The 17,614-nt window shown below is 41.5% G+C and overlaps 1 protein-coding gene across 1 annotated transcript; it reads left to right on the top strand.

The window, feature by feature from the left end:
* The first annotated feature begins 324 nt into the window (after window positions 1–324).
* Window positions 325–12,645, top strand: LOC137317972 (probable G-protein coupled receptor 139). Its single transcript, XM_067980965.1, has 4 exons — window positions 325–330; window positions 989–1,061; window positions 9,076–9,204; window positions 11,747–12,645. The coding sequence occupies exons 1-4, from the start codon at window positions 325–327 to the stop codon at window positions 12,643–12,645; spliced, it is 1,107 nt and encodes a 368-aa protein (XP_067837066.1).
* The last annotated feature ends 4,969 nt before the right edge of the window (window positions 12,646–17,614 follow it).

The raw sequence follows: 17,614 nt of genomic DNA, 5'->3' as shown, positions 1-17,614 counted from the left end.
CAACAAGTCACACACCATCTCGACTTGGAAATGTATCGCCGTTCCTTCATCGTCGCTTTGTCAAAATCATGGAACTCCCTTCCTAACAGCACTGTGGGAGAACCTTCACCACACGGACTGCAGCTGTTGAAGAAGGCGGCTCACCACCACCTTCTCAAGGGCAATTAGTGATGGGCAATAAATGCTGGCCTTGCCAGCGACGCCCACATCCCATGAACGAATAAAAAGAAATCTGCAGACATCGCAATGAAATCGGTTTGTACAACTGTGAGGCAGTCTTTAGTGAGTTTTCTTTTTAAGTTGAGACCAGTTGCAGTAACTAGGATGAAGGTATTTAAGGTTTTTGTCTTTTTTTTTCTCTTTTGTTGTATCCCTTTGCCTGCTCTCTGAGGCTGATGACCAGGGGACAGGCTGTGAGCGGCCCTTCAGTTACATTATTCAACAATCATGTGCTTACCCATTTGTGTCACTTTTTTCGATCAAATCAAACACTCCGAGGTATAACAGAGAATGTCCGTGAATCATTCCCTTTTATCCACTGTGTATTGTAAATGAGTGCAGCGGGCACCGAGTGAGCAACATGAGAGTTTGGTAAGTGTGGGAATTTAAGGGTTAATCTCTTTTTAAATGTATTGTTAATTGCAATTACCTTTTAAGTAATATCAACAATTTAAGTTCAATTTTAAACTTTAAATTTGTAAACTTCTGTCAAGCTTGAGCAGAGACAAACAAGCAAGCTCTCCGACTGGTGAGCTTCTGTAGTTTGTTAATTGGTTAGCGAGATTAAACTGGTTCTTGAAACAGTAGCACAACAGGGCTGACTCATCTGAGTCACAAGCAGTGGAAATACATGGGCCTGTGAGCGCAACCGGCACTGAGTGGAGCGGGCACGGAGTGAGCAACTTGAGAGTTTGGGAAGTGTGGGAGTTCGGTGAAGTGGGGGAAGGAGGTGCTCCTTTGCCTTTGCTTTTCCTAACTTGTTCCGCAGAGCGGCGGCGAACCTGAGCAGCAGCAGATCTGCAACAAGAGAAAACGGCAATGTGACGTCTCAGTTGAGGCAGGTAAATGATTGGCAGTGACTGTGGGCTAAGTTTTAGGTTAACATATGGCATATAACTAAATTTTATAAACTAAACTTAACTTAATTAATCGAATAAATTAAACGGGGTAAATAATTTGATTTACACTAAATTAATTAAATAAATAAATAAATAAAATCATGGGAGAACAGGAGATTTGTTGCTGCTGCATTATGTGGGAGCTTGTGGACATTTTTGTCCAGGGCCACTACATCTGTAGCAATTGTTCGAGGCTCGAGGAACTTTGGCTCCGAGTTGAGGAGCTGGAGGCCGAGCTGAAGACATTGCGAGACGTCAGGGAGGGAGAAAGCTACCTGGAACTTTTGCTCAGGAGGCAGCCACACCCCTCAGATGAAATACTTTAGAAAGGATACGTGGTCAGGCACAGGAAGGAGTGACCTCGAGTGAGGCAGGTACGGGGATCCAGGAGGTAGTATTGAAGGAGCCTCAGTCCCTACACTTGTTCAATAGATTTGAGGTTCTTGCAACCCTTGTGGACAAGTGCGGGGATTGCGGGGAGGACGAGCAAACTGACCATGGCACCGTGTTACAGGAAGCCGTTCAAGTGGAGGGAGTATAAAGGAAGGGGTTAGTAGTAGGTGACAGTATATTTTGGGGGATAGACACTGTTCCCTGCAGTCAGGAGCATGAGTCCATCAGGCTGTGTTACCGACCCTGTGCCAGGATTAAGGACATCTCCTCCGGGCTGGAGAAGAACTTGGAGTGGGAGGGGGAGGATCCAATTGTCGTGGTCCACGTATGCATCAAGGACATAAGTTGGACGAAGAAAAAGGTTCTGCTGAGAGAATTTGAGCAGCTCGGGTCTAAACTTAAAGGCAGAAACACAAAGGTAATAATCTCTGAATTATGACCTGAGCCACAAGCAAATTTGCACAGGGTAAATAAGATCAGAGAGATGAATGCGTGGCTCAAAGTTTGGTGTGAGAGAATTGGGTTTCTATTCGTGGGGCACTGGCACCAGTAGTGGTGAAAGAGAGAGCTGTTCCGTTGGGACCTGCTTCACCTGAACCATGCTGGGACCAGAGTTCCAGCGAATCGAATAACTAGGAAGGTATATCGGGCTTTAATCTTAACAAGGCGAGGTGGGGGCGGGAGTGAGGAGGATCCCGGTGGAGAGAAATCGAGAATGCTAAAGAGGAAAGACGAGGAAACAGTGCAGGAACGTGATTGGGGTAAGGATAACCAGATTGTGTTAGGAAGGGACAGAGCGTAGTAACAAAGAGTGCACGAACAAATAGGGCCCGGGTAAGAAAAAATGGGAATGAGACAAATAGGGCCATCTTCCAAAAAATCGTAAGATATTTAAAATGTAAAAAAGCAAATCTAAAGGCACGCTATCTGTACGAACGAAGCATTCGTAATAAGGTAGACGAAATAATAGCGCAAATAATTGTAAACGGATATGATATAATTCCGATTACGGATACATGGCTGCAGTATGACCAAGGCTAGGAGCTGGTTATGCAAGGGTATTCGATATTTAGGAAGGACAGGCAAAAGGGAAAAGGAGGTGGGCTGGCGTTGTTAGTAAAGGATGAAATAAGAGCAATAGTGAGAAAGGATATTGGCTCAAAAAATCAAGATGTACAATCTGTCTGGGTGGAGTTAAGAAGCACCAAGTGGCAGAAAACACTGGTGGGAGTTGTCTATAGGCCTCCAAACAGTAGTGGTAATGTAAGTGACGGCAATTTACAAGGAATTAGAGATGCATGTAACAAGGGTACTACATTTAGACAGGCCGAAACAAATTAGCAATAATACTGTGGAGGATGAATGCCTGGAGTTTCTATAATATGTTTTTTTAGACCAATACGTTGGGGACACAACCAGGGAACAGGCTACCCTAGATTGGGTATTGTGCAATTAGAAGGGCTTAATTAATAACCTTGTTGTACGGGTCATTTAGGGAAGAGTGAACATAACATGATAGAATTCTACATTGAGATGGAAAGTGAAGTAGTCCAATCAGAAAATAGGGTCCTAAATCTAAACAATGGAAACTAAGACGGTATGAGGAGTGAGTTAGCTATGATAGATTGGGAAGATTCATTAAAAGGCATGACGGTGGATAGGCAATGGCCAGCATTTAGGGCGCAAAAACGCAAAAGGAAAAGTGGCCCAACCATGGCTAACAAAAGAAATTAATGACAGTATTACATGCAAAGAGGAGTCATATAACTTTGCCAGAAAAAGTAGCAAGCCTGAGGATTGGGAGCAGTTTAAAATTCAGCAAAAAAGGACCACGAGATTCATTAAGAGGGGAATACTAGAGTATGAGAGTAAACTTGCAAGGAACAAAAAAGTGGGCTGTGAAAGCTTCTCCAAGTATGTAAAAAGAAAATGATTAGTGAACACAAATGTAGGTCCCTTAGAGTCAGAAACGGGAGAATTTATAATGGGGGACAAGGAAATGGCAGAGCAATTAAACAAATTCTTCGGATCTGTCTTCACACAAGACGACACAAATAGCTTCCCAGAAATGGTAGTGAACCAAGGGACTAGGGAGCAGGAGAAATTAAAGGACATTAGTATCAGTAGAAAAATTGTGCTGGAGAAATTAATGGACTGAAAGCCATTAAATCCCTAGGGCCTGATAATCTGCATTCCAGAATAATAAATGGGTAGCCATAGAAATAGTGTGTGCATTGGTTGTCATCTTCCAAAATTCTATAGATTATGGAACAGTTCCGACAGACTGGAGGCTGGCAAATGTAACCCCATTATTTAAAAAAGGAGGGAGAGAGAAAAAAGGGAACTACAGACCGGTTAGCCTAACATCAGGAGTAGTGAAAATACAAGAGTTTATAATATGGGATGTTTTCACAGGACACTTCGAAAATATCAACGGGATGAGACAAAGTCAACATGGATTTACGAAAGGGAAATCGTGTTTCATAAATATACTAGAGTTTTTTTGAGGATGTAGCTGGTAGAATAGATAAGGGAGAACCAGTGGACGTGGTGTATTTGGATATTCAGAAGCCCTTTGATAGAGTCTCACATAAGAGGTTAGTGTGCAAATTAAAAGCACATGGGATTGGAGTAATATAATGGCATGGATTGAAAATTGGTTAACAGACAGGAAACAGAGAGTGTGAATAAATGGCTCTTCTTGGGGTGGCAGGCGGTGTCTAGTGGTGTACCGCAGCGATCAGTGATTGGGTCCCAGCTATTCACAATATGTATCAATGATTTGGATGAGGGAACCAAATGCAATATTTTCAAGTTTGCTGACGACACAAAACTAAGTGGGATTGTGAGTTGCGAGGAGGATGCAAAGAGGCTTCTAGGCGATTTAGATAAGTTGAGTGAATGGGTAAATACAGGGCAGATGCAGTATAACGTGGATAAATGTCAAATTATTCACTTTGGAAGGAAAAACAAAAAGGCAGAGTATTATTTAAATAGTGATAGATTGGAAAATGTTGATGTAAAAAGGGACCTGGTTGTCCTTGTCCACCAGTCACTAAATGCAAACATGCAGGTACAGCAAGCAGTTAGGAAGGCAAATGGTATATTGGCATTCAATGTAAGTGGATTTGAGTAAAGGAGTAAGGATGTCTTACTGCATTTATGCAGGGTCTTGGTGAGACCACACCTGGAGTATCGTGTGCAGTTGTGTTCTCTTTCCCCAAGAAAGGATATACTTGTCATAGTCTGAGTGCAGCGAAGGTTCACCAGACTGATTCCTGGGATGGTAGAAGTGTCGTATGAGGAGAGATTCGGTCGACTAGGCCTGTATTCACTAGAGTCTAGAAGAATGCGAGGGGATCTCATTGAAACGTATAAAATTCTGATCGGGCTAGACAGACTGGGTGCAGGGAGAATGTTTCCCCTGGCGGGGGGTGAGGGGGTGGGTGGTCTCGAACAAGGTGTCACAGTCTCAGGACACGGGGTATGACATTTATGACTGAGATGAGGATCAGCCATGATCAAATTGAATGGCGGAGAAGGCTCGAAGGGCCGAATGGTTTGTTCCTGCTGCTATTTTCTATGTTTCTAGGCCAGTCAGTTTAACCTCGGTTGTGGGAAAACTTTTAGAACTGAAAATTCGGGACAAAATTAACAGTTACTCGGACAAGTGTGGATTAATTAAGTAAAGCCAGCAAGGATTCGTTAAAGGCAAATCTTGTTTAAGCAACGAGATTGAGTTTTTTGCTGAATTGGGGAGTGGAGGAGAGGTGTTAGATGTGAATGTTGTTTGAGCAATTCATGGGCCTTCGTGTGTCCAAAATCAAAACTATCTGCGTAACTCCAACTGCACCCTGTTTCTTGTCCTTTACCTTTCCACCTTCCTAAGCTCCCAGCCCTCCCACTTCATCTAACTGTATCCTCACTATTCTTATTCGAAGCAGTTTCTGTTCTGCCTTCCTCCATCCTTCAGCTCACCACCTTGTTCATGAAGCCCACGAACTGTTCCCTCGATCTCCTACAACCCACGCCACGGATGATTCAAATTCAGCTTCTCTTTCACATGTTTCCTGACGTTATCACTATCACCCAGCACAGCAGCTTCCTTCAGAATCATTGTGATCACCCCCTCCTCAGGTCGTCAACCCTCAGCGCACCCTATTTCTACACTTGAAACAGAGGAAGATAATTTTAAAGATCTTAATATACGGGGCTATGAAGAGAACGCAGAGGACTGCGGTTAGTTCTGAAATGCTTCAGCAAAGAGCCAACCAGGCCACAATGGGCTGAAATTACTGCATCTGTGCTTGACAATTCTATGGTTCCTAGTTTCCATGGCAATTACTGCCCGATCACCACCTTCCATTCCTCCTCCAAATCCTGAATTGCATATTGGTTTGTAATTGCGCTGAAATCTCTGTCCCTAGGTTTTATTCGAGTTTCTCTGAATCGGCTTCTGTCCCGTCCACATTGCTGAGACTGCACTGGTCAAAGTCACAAAGGATAACCGGAATGATTACAACCTGGGTTATGAATCTCTCCTCGTCCTCATCGACATCTCTGCCGCTCGCCGCACCATTCGGCACACCGTCCTTCTCCAACTCCTCTGCACTGCTCTGCCCAGGTTCTGCTCTTTCCTGACTCACACCACTTTGCTGTTAATGGCATTCGCTCTGTTAAACTTCAATGTACCGAATTGATGAATTCATGTTCCTCTCTGCTTCACAGTCCTTATTCTACCTTCGATAAAGCAAGTGGTCAGCTATCAGATATTGGCCAATGACATGCAACTTTACCTCGCTACCTCCACTATTGATCCATAATCTGTACCTACACTGGGAGGTTTCCTCCCAGATTTCAATACTGTTACGAGCTCAACTTATTCCAGACGAATTTCAGCAAGTGTTAACCCATCCCCTTTACCTCTCAGCAGCAATTCGATCAATTGCATTAAACTCTCTGCATGCCGCCTCATGCTGAGCCAGGGGATGTTAAGACGATGGCTTGCTCGACCTGATCTCGGTTTTGGACCAAACATCTAATTTGACACCAAAATGAAAGGCAAATCATGTCTGACAATTGACTTAGTTCTTCGACGAAATAACTTGGAGGGTTGATGAACGTATTGCAATTGATGTTGTGTATATGGACTTTCAAAAGGCGTTTGATAACATAATAGGCTTGTTAGAAAAATTGAATCCCGTGAGATTAAAGAGACAATGGCAGCACGGATACCAAATTGGCTAAGGGACAGAAAGCAGACAGTATGGTGAACGCTTGTTTTTCAGACTGGACGGAAGTATACAGTGGTGTTCCCCAGGGGTCAGTATCAGGACCAATGCTCTTTTTGATATCTATTGATGATTTGGACTTGGGTATGGGGTATACTTTCAAAGTTTGTAGATGACATGAAACTCGGAAATGTAGTAATGTGGAGGATAGTAACAACTTCAGGAGGACAGAGACAGACTGGTGAAATGGGAGGACGAATGAGGAGAGGCACTATAAACGAAAGAGTACATTTTTATTGGAGTTGCCTGAACAGAGAGACCTATGGTTGCATATACATAAACACATCTTTGAAGGTTGCAGGTCAAGTTGATAAGGCTATTACATAAAGCATAGGGGATCCTTGCCTGTATAGTGGAGGCGTGGAGTTCAAAAGCAAGCAAGTTATGGTAAACCTTTATAAATCACTGGTTCGGCCTCCCCTGGAGTATTGTACACAATTCTGGGCAGTATATTTCAGGAAAGATGTCAAGGCCTTGGGGATGATGCAGAGGAGATTAACCAGATTTGTACCAAGGGTGAGGGATTTCAATTTTGTGGGGAGACGAGAGAATCTGGGATTGATCTCCTGAGAGCAGACAGCGTTACAGGCGGATGTAATAGAGGTGTTCAAATTATGAAGGGTTTTGAAAGAGTAAATAAAGAGAAACTGTTTCCTGTGGCAGGAGAGTCGGTAACCAAAGGGCACAGATTGAACATAATTGGCAAAAGGACCAGAGGAGAGATGAGGAGACATTTTTTTTGCGCAGTGAGTTATAATGATTGAGAATGCATTGCCTGAAAGAGCAGTGGAAGCAGATTCAACAGTAACTTTCAATAGAGAATAGGGTATATGTACCTGAACAGGAGAAATCTATAGCGCTATGCGATAAAAAAATGGGGAGGTGTATTAATAGGATAGCTCTTCCAAAGAGAAGGCACATGCATGATGGGCCGAACGGCTTCCTCATGTACTCGATGATTCTTTGAGTCTTTGATCAGGTAGGTTTTATTTCTTGGTGTCAAACGCAATCCTGTAACGGGTTGTTTTGTTTTGAGAGGAGGAAATGCGAGTCCTTCACCAGTTCTCACCCTTCACTCACAACTTCTCTTTATTTACCACAGACATTCCCAACTGCTGTCCAAAGATACCTCCTTTCGCTCAGTTCGGTCCAATTCTGAAACTAATCCCCAGATGTTCGACGTTGAGTGGGAGCTATCTTGAGGATGGGAGGGAGTGGTGGGAGCACGGAAAGTTCAAGAGTAGACTGAAAGGATGGAAGGAACAGTTTGTGGTTTATGATAAACTCACAGCGAGACTTCTGCAGGTTCAAGGGCCTGTATTGAGACCAGCTGAGAAATGCAGTTCCAGCAGTGACTCTTTTCAAATCCGATTGGCCAGAATTATGACGATTGATATTATGCCTTAGACATCTTTAACTGTGATATGTTTCTGCGCATATCAGTTGGCTGCTACCGGATTCCAGTTATGAGGGTTAGGAACTGCACTTTCATTATTTTTAGCATAGGCCGTCATGGTAATTTGGTGGGCTTGTGTATCATCTTCTACTTCACTGGTCCAGAGCCCTGACACTGTAACTTGCCAGGCCATTCAGAGTTTTTGGTGATGCTACAGACACGAGTGTTACCATACCATTGTATCCAAAGAAACCTGTTAATGGTATTCTGAGTGTCTGTGAAATCTTGAATATTTCTGTAAAAACTGAAAAGGATTGGTAGTGTGTTTCCTCATGATTTACCGAAATGAATAAACTTCGAACATGGAAATAACTCCTTAATCCCCTTGATCCCATCTGCCTCCAATTGTGACTTTCAATAGTAAAACCCTATGAAATAGAACGGACATCAGCTCTCCTCATGTTCGCAACTCAAATTCTCGATTGTATTTATAAAGTTAAACTCCCGTGGGTGGCCTTCAGATCCCTCGTTGCCGTACACACCGTTCTGAGTTTAGATTCTTTAAAGATGACGATCGAAGTGATGGGTCTGCACATGTAATAAATACACTGAGTCCTGTTATTGAGGCCGTTTGTCCGGCTCAGTCCCAGGGCTAAAGGAGAACCGTTGTTTTCTGAAGAAATTCCAAAGAAATTAGTAAGTGTTTTGAAATATCCATTTAAATAGATTCTTTTACATAATGAAGCTTTGGGGAGAATGGTTGATTAAATCTGTTTGTTCAACTGAATGTGACTAATATCTCTGATGGTGCGCTCCATCTAACTGTCCCGGAGGAGGATCCCCTCTGGTATAAGTAAGGGATCCTTTGACCGAATAGACACTTTTCAGTCAGAGCCTCGTGTCCAACGCTGCAGACATCGCTCCTTCACACTGAACATGGACGATCCAGTCATCTTTGAGATAGAACGTATTTACTATCCCGTTCTTGCAGCCGTTGGTATTACGGGTAAGGAAATAGAACTCGTCATCGTGTAAACCAATGTAACTGTTACTGCTCTATTCGCTGGTCTTGCTCTGTAACATATTGGTCTTGGTACGTTTTGATTGATGCAATACATACATAACACGGATTAACATAGAGAGAGACAAATATAGAGAGAGTGTGTTTGTCAGAGAGATAAATAGAGAGAAAGAGAGAGCGAGAGATAAAAACAGAGAGAAAGAGATAAATACGTACAACAATACTAATTGGATCGCTCTTTCAAAGAGCTGGCAGAGGCACAATGGGCCGAAAGGCCTCCTTCTGTGCTGTATCATTCTATGATTCTATGATTATTTTTCTTGATATGTTTGTGATATAATCGCCTATTCCGTTCATTGTACAGTATTTTTGTTGCCTACTTAATAGGACTTCATGATTGAAATTATGAACTGTTTTGAATTTTCAACACAAGAAATAATGGCAATTTATTCCCCTGTACTGTGTGATGGAGAATTCCTTATCTCGAATAGACGCTGGCATAAAACAGAATATAAAACTTAGTCGGGCTGTGAGAAAACATACGAGTTCACAAGGATCAAGGTCCACAAAACGATGGTTTGGTGCTGCTGATAGTGAATTGATCACAGTCATTACATTGATTCAAAACAATCTTTGCCAATGCCAAAAGTTGACTATTTGATCAATATAAATGCATGGTTCTTTGGTCTGTGATAATTGACTGCCTTTTGTTCCACTTTATTTTCAGAGATAGTCCCGGACTATCCAGGGTTAACACACCCTGTCTGAGACTTGTGAGAAGTAGATAGGACCGTGGCCTTTTTGACAGTGAGCGCGTTGCCCAGAGGTCACCTATGTAGCAATTCTATTGGATGTTAGGTAGCGCCCTGTGGTCAGTGTGCTTCAGTCTTGCAACTAGAAAATTAGCTGTTTAAACTAGATGGGATGGCCAAGCCATGGGAGATTTATCTACAATAAATTTAATAAAATATGATTAGATAGACAACAAAGGATATCTCCACTGATTGTTGATGAAGGAAACATTCAGCACGGCAACACTTTGCAGATCATTGTTTAGTTTCTGAACAAAAACGGTACAACTGAAACAGGCCTCATAGTATCATAGTAACATCGTCGGCACAGCACGGGTGGAGGCCATTCGGCCCATCGTGCCTGTGCCGGCTCTTTCAACGAGTTTTCCAATTAGTCCCATTGCCCGGTTCTTTCCCCATAGCCTCTAAATGTTTTTCGTTCAAATATTTATGCAATTCCCTTTAGAAATTAGTATTGAATCTGATCCCACCGCCCTTTCAGGCAATGCATTCCAGATCATTACTACTCGCTGAGTAAAAAAAATGTTTCCTCAAGCCGCCTCTGGCTCTTTTGCCGATCACCTTAAAGCAGTGTTCTCTGGTTACTGACCCTTGTGCCACTGGAAACAGCTTCTCATTATTTACTCTCTTAAAACCGTTTATGATTTTGAACATCTCTATCAAATCTCGCCTTCATATTCTCTGTTCTGAGGAGAACAATCCCAGTTTCTCCAGTCTCTCCACACAACTGATGTCCTTCAGCATTCTAGTACATTTCTTCTGCATCCTCTCTAAGGCCTTGACATCCTTCCTAAAGGATGGTGCCCAGAATTGAACACAATACTCCAGCTGAGGCCTAACCAACGTTTCATAAAGATTTAGCACAATTTCCTTGTTTTTGTACTCTAAGCCTCTGTTAATAAAGCCGGGATCCCATATGCTTCTTTATGAGCCTTCTCGACTTGTCCTGCCGCCTTCAAAGACTTGAGTTTGTGCACCCCCAGGTCTCTGTTCCTCCACCCTCTTTAAAATTGTACCGTTTAGTTTATATTGCCTCTCCTTATTCTTCCTACAAAAATGCATCACTTCACACTCCTCTGCGTTTAATTTGATCGGCCATATGTCTGCCCATTTCACCAGTCTATCTCTGTCCTCCAGAAGTCTGTTACTATCTTTCATATTGCTTACTACAGGTGGATTTGCGTAAAACATTAATACTCTATATTAGGATTGCAATTTAAATAAAAAGCTCTGGACATTGTGTCAATGGAATCTGTACATGATGAGTAATGTGGTTTCAACACTCGCCAATCCTAGATTTCCCTAATTATTGGGGAAATAAATCGCGCGCTGGCGAGTGTATATCCAGTCAGTGTGTTTGGGATCTCAGTATCCAACAGAGCTGGGAAATGAGTCATCATTGATTGAGGCTCAGATTGAGACGGGAACTGATGAATGGAGCGAAGGGAAATTCAGTAGATGGGGGCAGAAATGGACAAAAAAGGGAAATGAGACCTAGGATTTTGTAAGAATGCCACTTGATTGAACCCCTTTCATTCGATTGATCTCTCTTTAAGAAAATTAAAACACTCCACCAACTCTGCGTTAATTTATTTTCTAGCTCCACTCCGAATTACCTCTCCCCCTCGAAGCCGCCACGCCGTAGATTCCCTAACTCTCCGAGCAATCTATTTTGTACTGAATCTGCTACTAGTTTCCTTTATTTTCTCTGACAGTTAACTTGGTGGCGATTGTGATCCTGTCCCGAGGAAAGTGCGGACTCTCCAAATGTATCACTCGCTACCTGGTTGCCATGGCAGCGGCCGATCTAACGGTGGTGATCATTGAAGTCATACTGAAGCGAATTAACAACATTTACTTGCCCCTAAATTTCTTGTTCATCACTCCCATATGCGCCCTGAAACTTGTCATGAAGATTGCGGCACTGGACTGCTCGGTTTGGTTCACGGTCGCTTTCACCTTCGATCGCTTCGTCGCCATTTGCTGTCAGAATCTCAAACCAAAGTTTTGTACCAAGAGGACGGCGAGCCTGGTTGTGGGGACAGTGTGTGTGCTGGGCTGTTTGAGGAGCATTCCCTTTTACTTTGTGTACGAACCCCAACTTATAATTAACAATGTCCCGTATTTTTGTATTTTAACCTATGCCTATCACACCTCGCCCTTGTGGGCGGCGTCCGAGTGGTTCGACAGCATTTTAACCCCTTTACTGCCCATCTTCTTCATCCTGTTATTCAATGCTCTCACCGTCAAAAATATTATAATGTCCAATATAGTCCGTAGCACACTCCTGAGGAATGTCGATAATCACAATGATCCAGAGACCGAGAACCGAAAGAAATCCATGATTTTACTCTTCACTCTATCCGGCAATTTCATTCTACTCTGGGCCACGTATGTTGTACATTCCTTAAGTTGCCGGTTGAAAAACTACAATTATACAGACAAATATTACAGTAACCCAATATACATCAATCAGCAAACGGGATACATGCTGCAGCTTCTCAGCTCCTGCACCAACACGTGTATCTATGGACTGACACAGAGGAAATTCAGAGAGGAGCTGAAGAATGGGGTGAAATATCTGTTCACACTGAATGGGAAATTATGTAAATAACAAACAACTGACAAAAAACTGCAGCAGCATTTGTAAATTTACAACCCAGTCCCCTCTTCTATTTTATAACACCACGCTGGCAGGTGATTGGAAGAAGGAGCCTGGATGTCTTGAGAGGTAATTGGCCATTTCTACTAATAGGCAGAAGAAGGCATGTTGGATTTCAATATGAATTAGTTGGCAAGGGCTAAGGTGTTCACAACATGAAAGCGAGACATGGGAAGTTAGCCAGTTGACTGATAGGGTTATGTAACATTAATCCCACTGAGGCACAGGCTATTAAAATATCAGCGAGGTTCTTTGAGTCGCACTGCTTTTCAGTAGAATACATTAACACATTAACTGAGACACAACAAAATAAAAAAAATGTCTACAATAAAAAGCATCTGGTCAATGTGAAGCATTTAATATTAATGGCCACCTGACACGAGATCATATCTGATCACTGCAAAGCATTTAATATTAATAATGTACAATGGAAAATGGGCTACATCCCCTCAATGTGAAGCATTTAATAATAATGTACATTGAACAATGGGTCATCTTTGGTCAATGTGAACCATTTAATAATAATAATACGAACTGGACAATGCACCAACTGCTGGTTAATGTGTAGCATTTAGTAATAATGTGCACTGGACACTCTACCAAATTTGGTCACTCTGAAGCAATCAATAATGATTGACACTGGACCACATTTCGTCACTGTGAAGCATTTACTAATAATGTGCACTAGACAATAGGCCACATCTTGTCACTGTGAAACATTTAATAATAATTCCAAACTAAACACTGGACCACATGTGGTCAATGTGCAGCACAGAATACTAATGTACACTGAACGCTGGACCACATCTGGTCAATATGAAACAATTAATAATAATGTACACTGAACGCTGAATCTCATCTGGGCAATATGAAACAATTAATAATAATGTACATTGGACACTGGCTGCCATCTGGTTCATGTGAAGTATTTGGCAATAATGTGCAATGGACAGGTGACACATCTGGTTAATGTGGAGCATTAAATAATAATGCATACTGGACACTGGGTCACATCTGGTCAACGTGGAGTATTTAATAATAATGCACACCTGACCCTGATGCACACCTTGTCAATGGGAAGCATTTACTAATAAGGCACATTGGATACTCGGTCACCCGTGGTCAATTTGAAACATTTAGTCGCAATGCACACTGGTCACTGAGGCACATCTGGTCAATGTAAAACATTTGATAATAATCTACACTGGATACTGGGTCACGTCTGATCAATCTGAAACATTTAATAATAATGCAGATTGGACATTGGGGCGCATCTGGTCATTGTGAAGCAGTTAATAATAAGTCGCATTGGACACTGGACCACATCTGGCTGATGTGAAGCATTTATTAATAATGTTCACAGGACACTTGGCCACATCTGGTCAACCAGATACATTTAATAACAATGCACATTGGACACAGGACTATATATAGTCAATGCGAAACATTTAATAGTAATGTGCACTGGCTGCTGGGTCACTTCCGGTCAAAGCAAAGCAGTCATAAAAATGTACAATGGACATTGGACCACATCTGGTCAGTGTGAAACATTTTATAATAATGTGCACTGGATACTGGAACACATCTTGCCAATGTGAAGCATTTAGTAAAAATGCAACCTGGAAACTGCGTCACCTCTGGTCAATGTGAAACATGACATAATAACAATGCACACTGGAAACTGGATAACATCTGGCGAATGTGAAACATTTAATAATAACAATGCACACTGGATCACATTTGGTCAATTAGAAATGTGTATTAACATTAATGCGCCTTGGACACAGGCCCACATCTTGTAAATTGGAAACATTTAGTAATAATGCGCATTGGACACTGGGTCGCACCTGGTCAACGTGAAATATTTAATAATATTCACGCTGGACAATGCACCACATCTGGTCAACGTGTAACATTTAATAATGCACACTGGACACTGGGTCACATCTGGTCAATGTGAAGCATTTAATAACATGGCAGAGTGCACACTGTAGCACATCTGGTCAATGAGAAATATGTACTAATAATGGACAATGGATACCGGGTGGCATTGTGTAACATTTAATAATAATGTACACTGGACACAGTACCACATTTGGTCAATGAGAAACATTTAAAAATAATGTACACCGAACTCTGGGTCACCTCTGGTCAATGTGAAACATTTAATAATAACAGACACTGGATACTGGTTCATATCTGGTCAACGTGCAACATGTAATAATAATGCATATTGGACGTTGGGTCACATCTAGTCAACGTATAGCATTTCATCAGGCACACTGTACACTGTAGCACATCTGGTCAATGTGAATCATTTAATAATAATGTACACTGGACACGTTGCCACATTTTGTCAATCATAAGCGTTTAGTAATAACATCCACACTGGGCCATATCTGGTCAAAGTGAAGCATTTAATAGTAATGCATACTTCGCACTGAGGCACATCTGGTTCATGTGGATCATTTAATAATAATGTACACTGGACGCTGGGCCATCTCTTGTTAATGTGATCTATTTAATAATAATGCAAACTGGATACGGGATCACATCTGGTCAATGAGAAATATTTATTAATAATAATGTGCACTGCGCACTGCACCACAGCTTGTCAATGTGAAGCATTTGGTAATAATGCGCATTGGTCACTGAGCTATCTCTGGACAATGTTTGACATTCACTAATAAATGCACACTGGATACTGGGTCATATTGTGAACGTGTACCAATTAATAATAATGTACATTGGACATGGGACCACATTTGGGCCATGAGAAACATTTCAGAATAATAAACACCGGACACTGAGTCACCTCTGGTCAATGTGAAACATTTAATGGTAATAGGCACTGGACTCTGGGTCACATCTGGTCAACGTGCAACATTTAATAATAATGCAGAATAAACACTTGGGCACGTCTGGTCAAATTGAAACATTTACTAATAATGCACACTGGACAATGGGTCACATCTGGTCAATGTGCCACTGTTAATATCAATGCACATTGTACACTGTGCCACATCTGGTCAACGTGTAACATTTAATAATAATGCACACTGGACTCTGGATCACATTTGGTCAATGAGAAACATCTACTAATAATGGACACTGAACACTGGGCCACATTGTTAACGTGTAACATTTACTAATAATGTACACTGGACATGGGACCACATTTGCTCAATGAGAAACATTTAAGAATAATGAACACCAGACACTGGGACACTTCCGGTCAATGTGAAACATTTATTAACAATGCACACAGGACATTGGGTCACATCTGGTCAATGTGAAACATTTACTAATAATGCACACTGGACACTGGGTCACATCAGGTCAACGTGAAACATATATTAATACAAACACAGAGGCCCCATGAAGTCCCTTGGGAATTATTAGTACATTAACGGCTCTCTGTCATAACAAGTTGTTGTTAACATTCATGACAATGTCCTCATTGGTTGTCCACTGTATGAGCAACAGCATACATTTCAAAAGGGAATATCGTGCTTGACAAACCGAGAAGAATTCTTTGTGGAGGTAACAGATATGGTAGATGTAGGGAATGCAATGGATGCAGTATAAATGTACTTTCGAAATACCTTTGACAGGATACCAAATGGCTGATTACGAGAGCAGATTATTGTTCGAGCAGAGTAAATATGCGTGTTCTAACTAAAAATTACTCCTCAAATCAGTAGGGTAGGCAACATTGAATGCCAGATTTCACAGATTTATTAAGGATACAATAATTAAGCATACACTTAACAGCGGCACATACAATAAAAACCTTGCAAGCTTTAGATAGAGAATTACAATTTATACGAATAAATATACAGTTTGATCAGACTTTAATCGAATTCGAAAGTATCTGTTCCAATACCCTCTTTAATACCTTTCTCTCACCCCTTCTCACTGACAATTCGCATGTTTTGGCATTACATAGTTATATCAACAGGTATCTTTGATTATGTATCATGAAACACTGGTTTGATTGTGTTCTGTCCTTGTAGCTACAGGTCCGTGTTACAATTAGTCACATGGGTGAAAATAACAGCCTTCAAAACATCGCTATGTCTAACTCCCTTTACATGGCGCACACTCACTAACTTTCCAGATCCAGGCTGTGCTCGTTCTCAGCTCGGTGCTTATCTTGAGTAAGGGTTCAAAGCCTCCTTTCTGATGAATTAAATCCTTCTCTCATTCTTTGGTACAAATTGAGCTTTCCTGCCTGTCCTGTGCTGCTGAAGTTAGTAACCCTTTCTGACCCATATTTCCTTTTAACTTTTTCATTAAGCAGGTGGTTATAACTTTAGAATTACAGTATGTTTCCACACGTAAGATTTTACAATTTAAGAATCATACTTCTTTACTTCACAAACAAGGTCTAAAAGCTAACATCACTACAATACCAAGAAAAACCGTTAGCAGAACTACATTAGCACACTTCAATCAGTCTGATTATACCTTTCCTTACAGTATCCGCCTCGCCCCCCAACCCCCGTGTTGGCTTTAGAGTATTTAAGACGAGCACTGGTCATTGTTTCATCAGTGTCATATATAGCTACCTATTAGATGTATATATCATATCAAAAATATGATGAATATCATTGTACATTGAATAGTATACAAGGTTCAAAACTTCGCCCTCGATATACTTCCATGTATCGAAAATTCATGACATGCACCTAAAAGTATTCTGTTACTGTTATTCATATTGCGGATAATTTTAATTTTAATTTGGGGGTTTCAGCCTGAACTTCGAATTTCCAATGTTGTATGTTTCTCCACATGAAATCCCTTCCCTCTGATAGGTACCAGTGTGTTTAACCTCATCCTGGTTGTTTTATTAAGCTGAATGCAGAAGGTCGGTTCCTCTGTGGAGCACGTGTCAAAGCTTTGAGTAAGAGATTTTAAT

Source organism: Heptranchias perlo, unplaced genomic scaffold (genome assembly GCF_035084215.1).
Source record: "Heptranchias perlo isolate sHepPer1 unplaced genomic scaffold, sHepPer1.hap1 HAP1_SCAFFOLD_64, whole genome shotgun sequence".
Classification (NCBI taxonomy): domain Eukaryota; kingdom Metazoa; phylum Chordata; class Chondrichthyes; order Hexanchiformes; family Hexanchidae; genus Heptranchias; species Heptranchias perlo.
The sequence above is the reverse complement of the archived record's forward strand: the minus strand, read 5'-3'. Positions and strand labels throughout refer to the sequence as shown.

Coding starts and splice junctions, on each gene's coding strand:
- LOC137317972 (XM_067980965.1), top strand. Junction 1,062..9,075: donor TGACGTCTCAGTTGAGGCAG/GTAAATGATTGG, acceptor TTGACCGAATAG/ACACTTTTCAGTCAGAGCCT. Junction 9,205..11,746: donor TGCAGCCGTTGGTATTACGG/GTAAGGAAATAG, acceptor TTTCTCTGACAG/TTAACTTGGTGGCGATTGTG.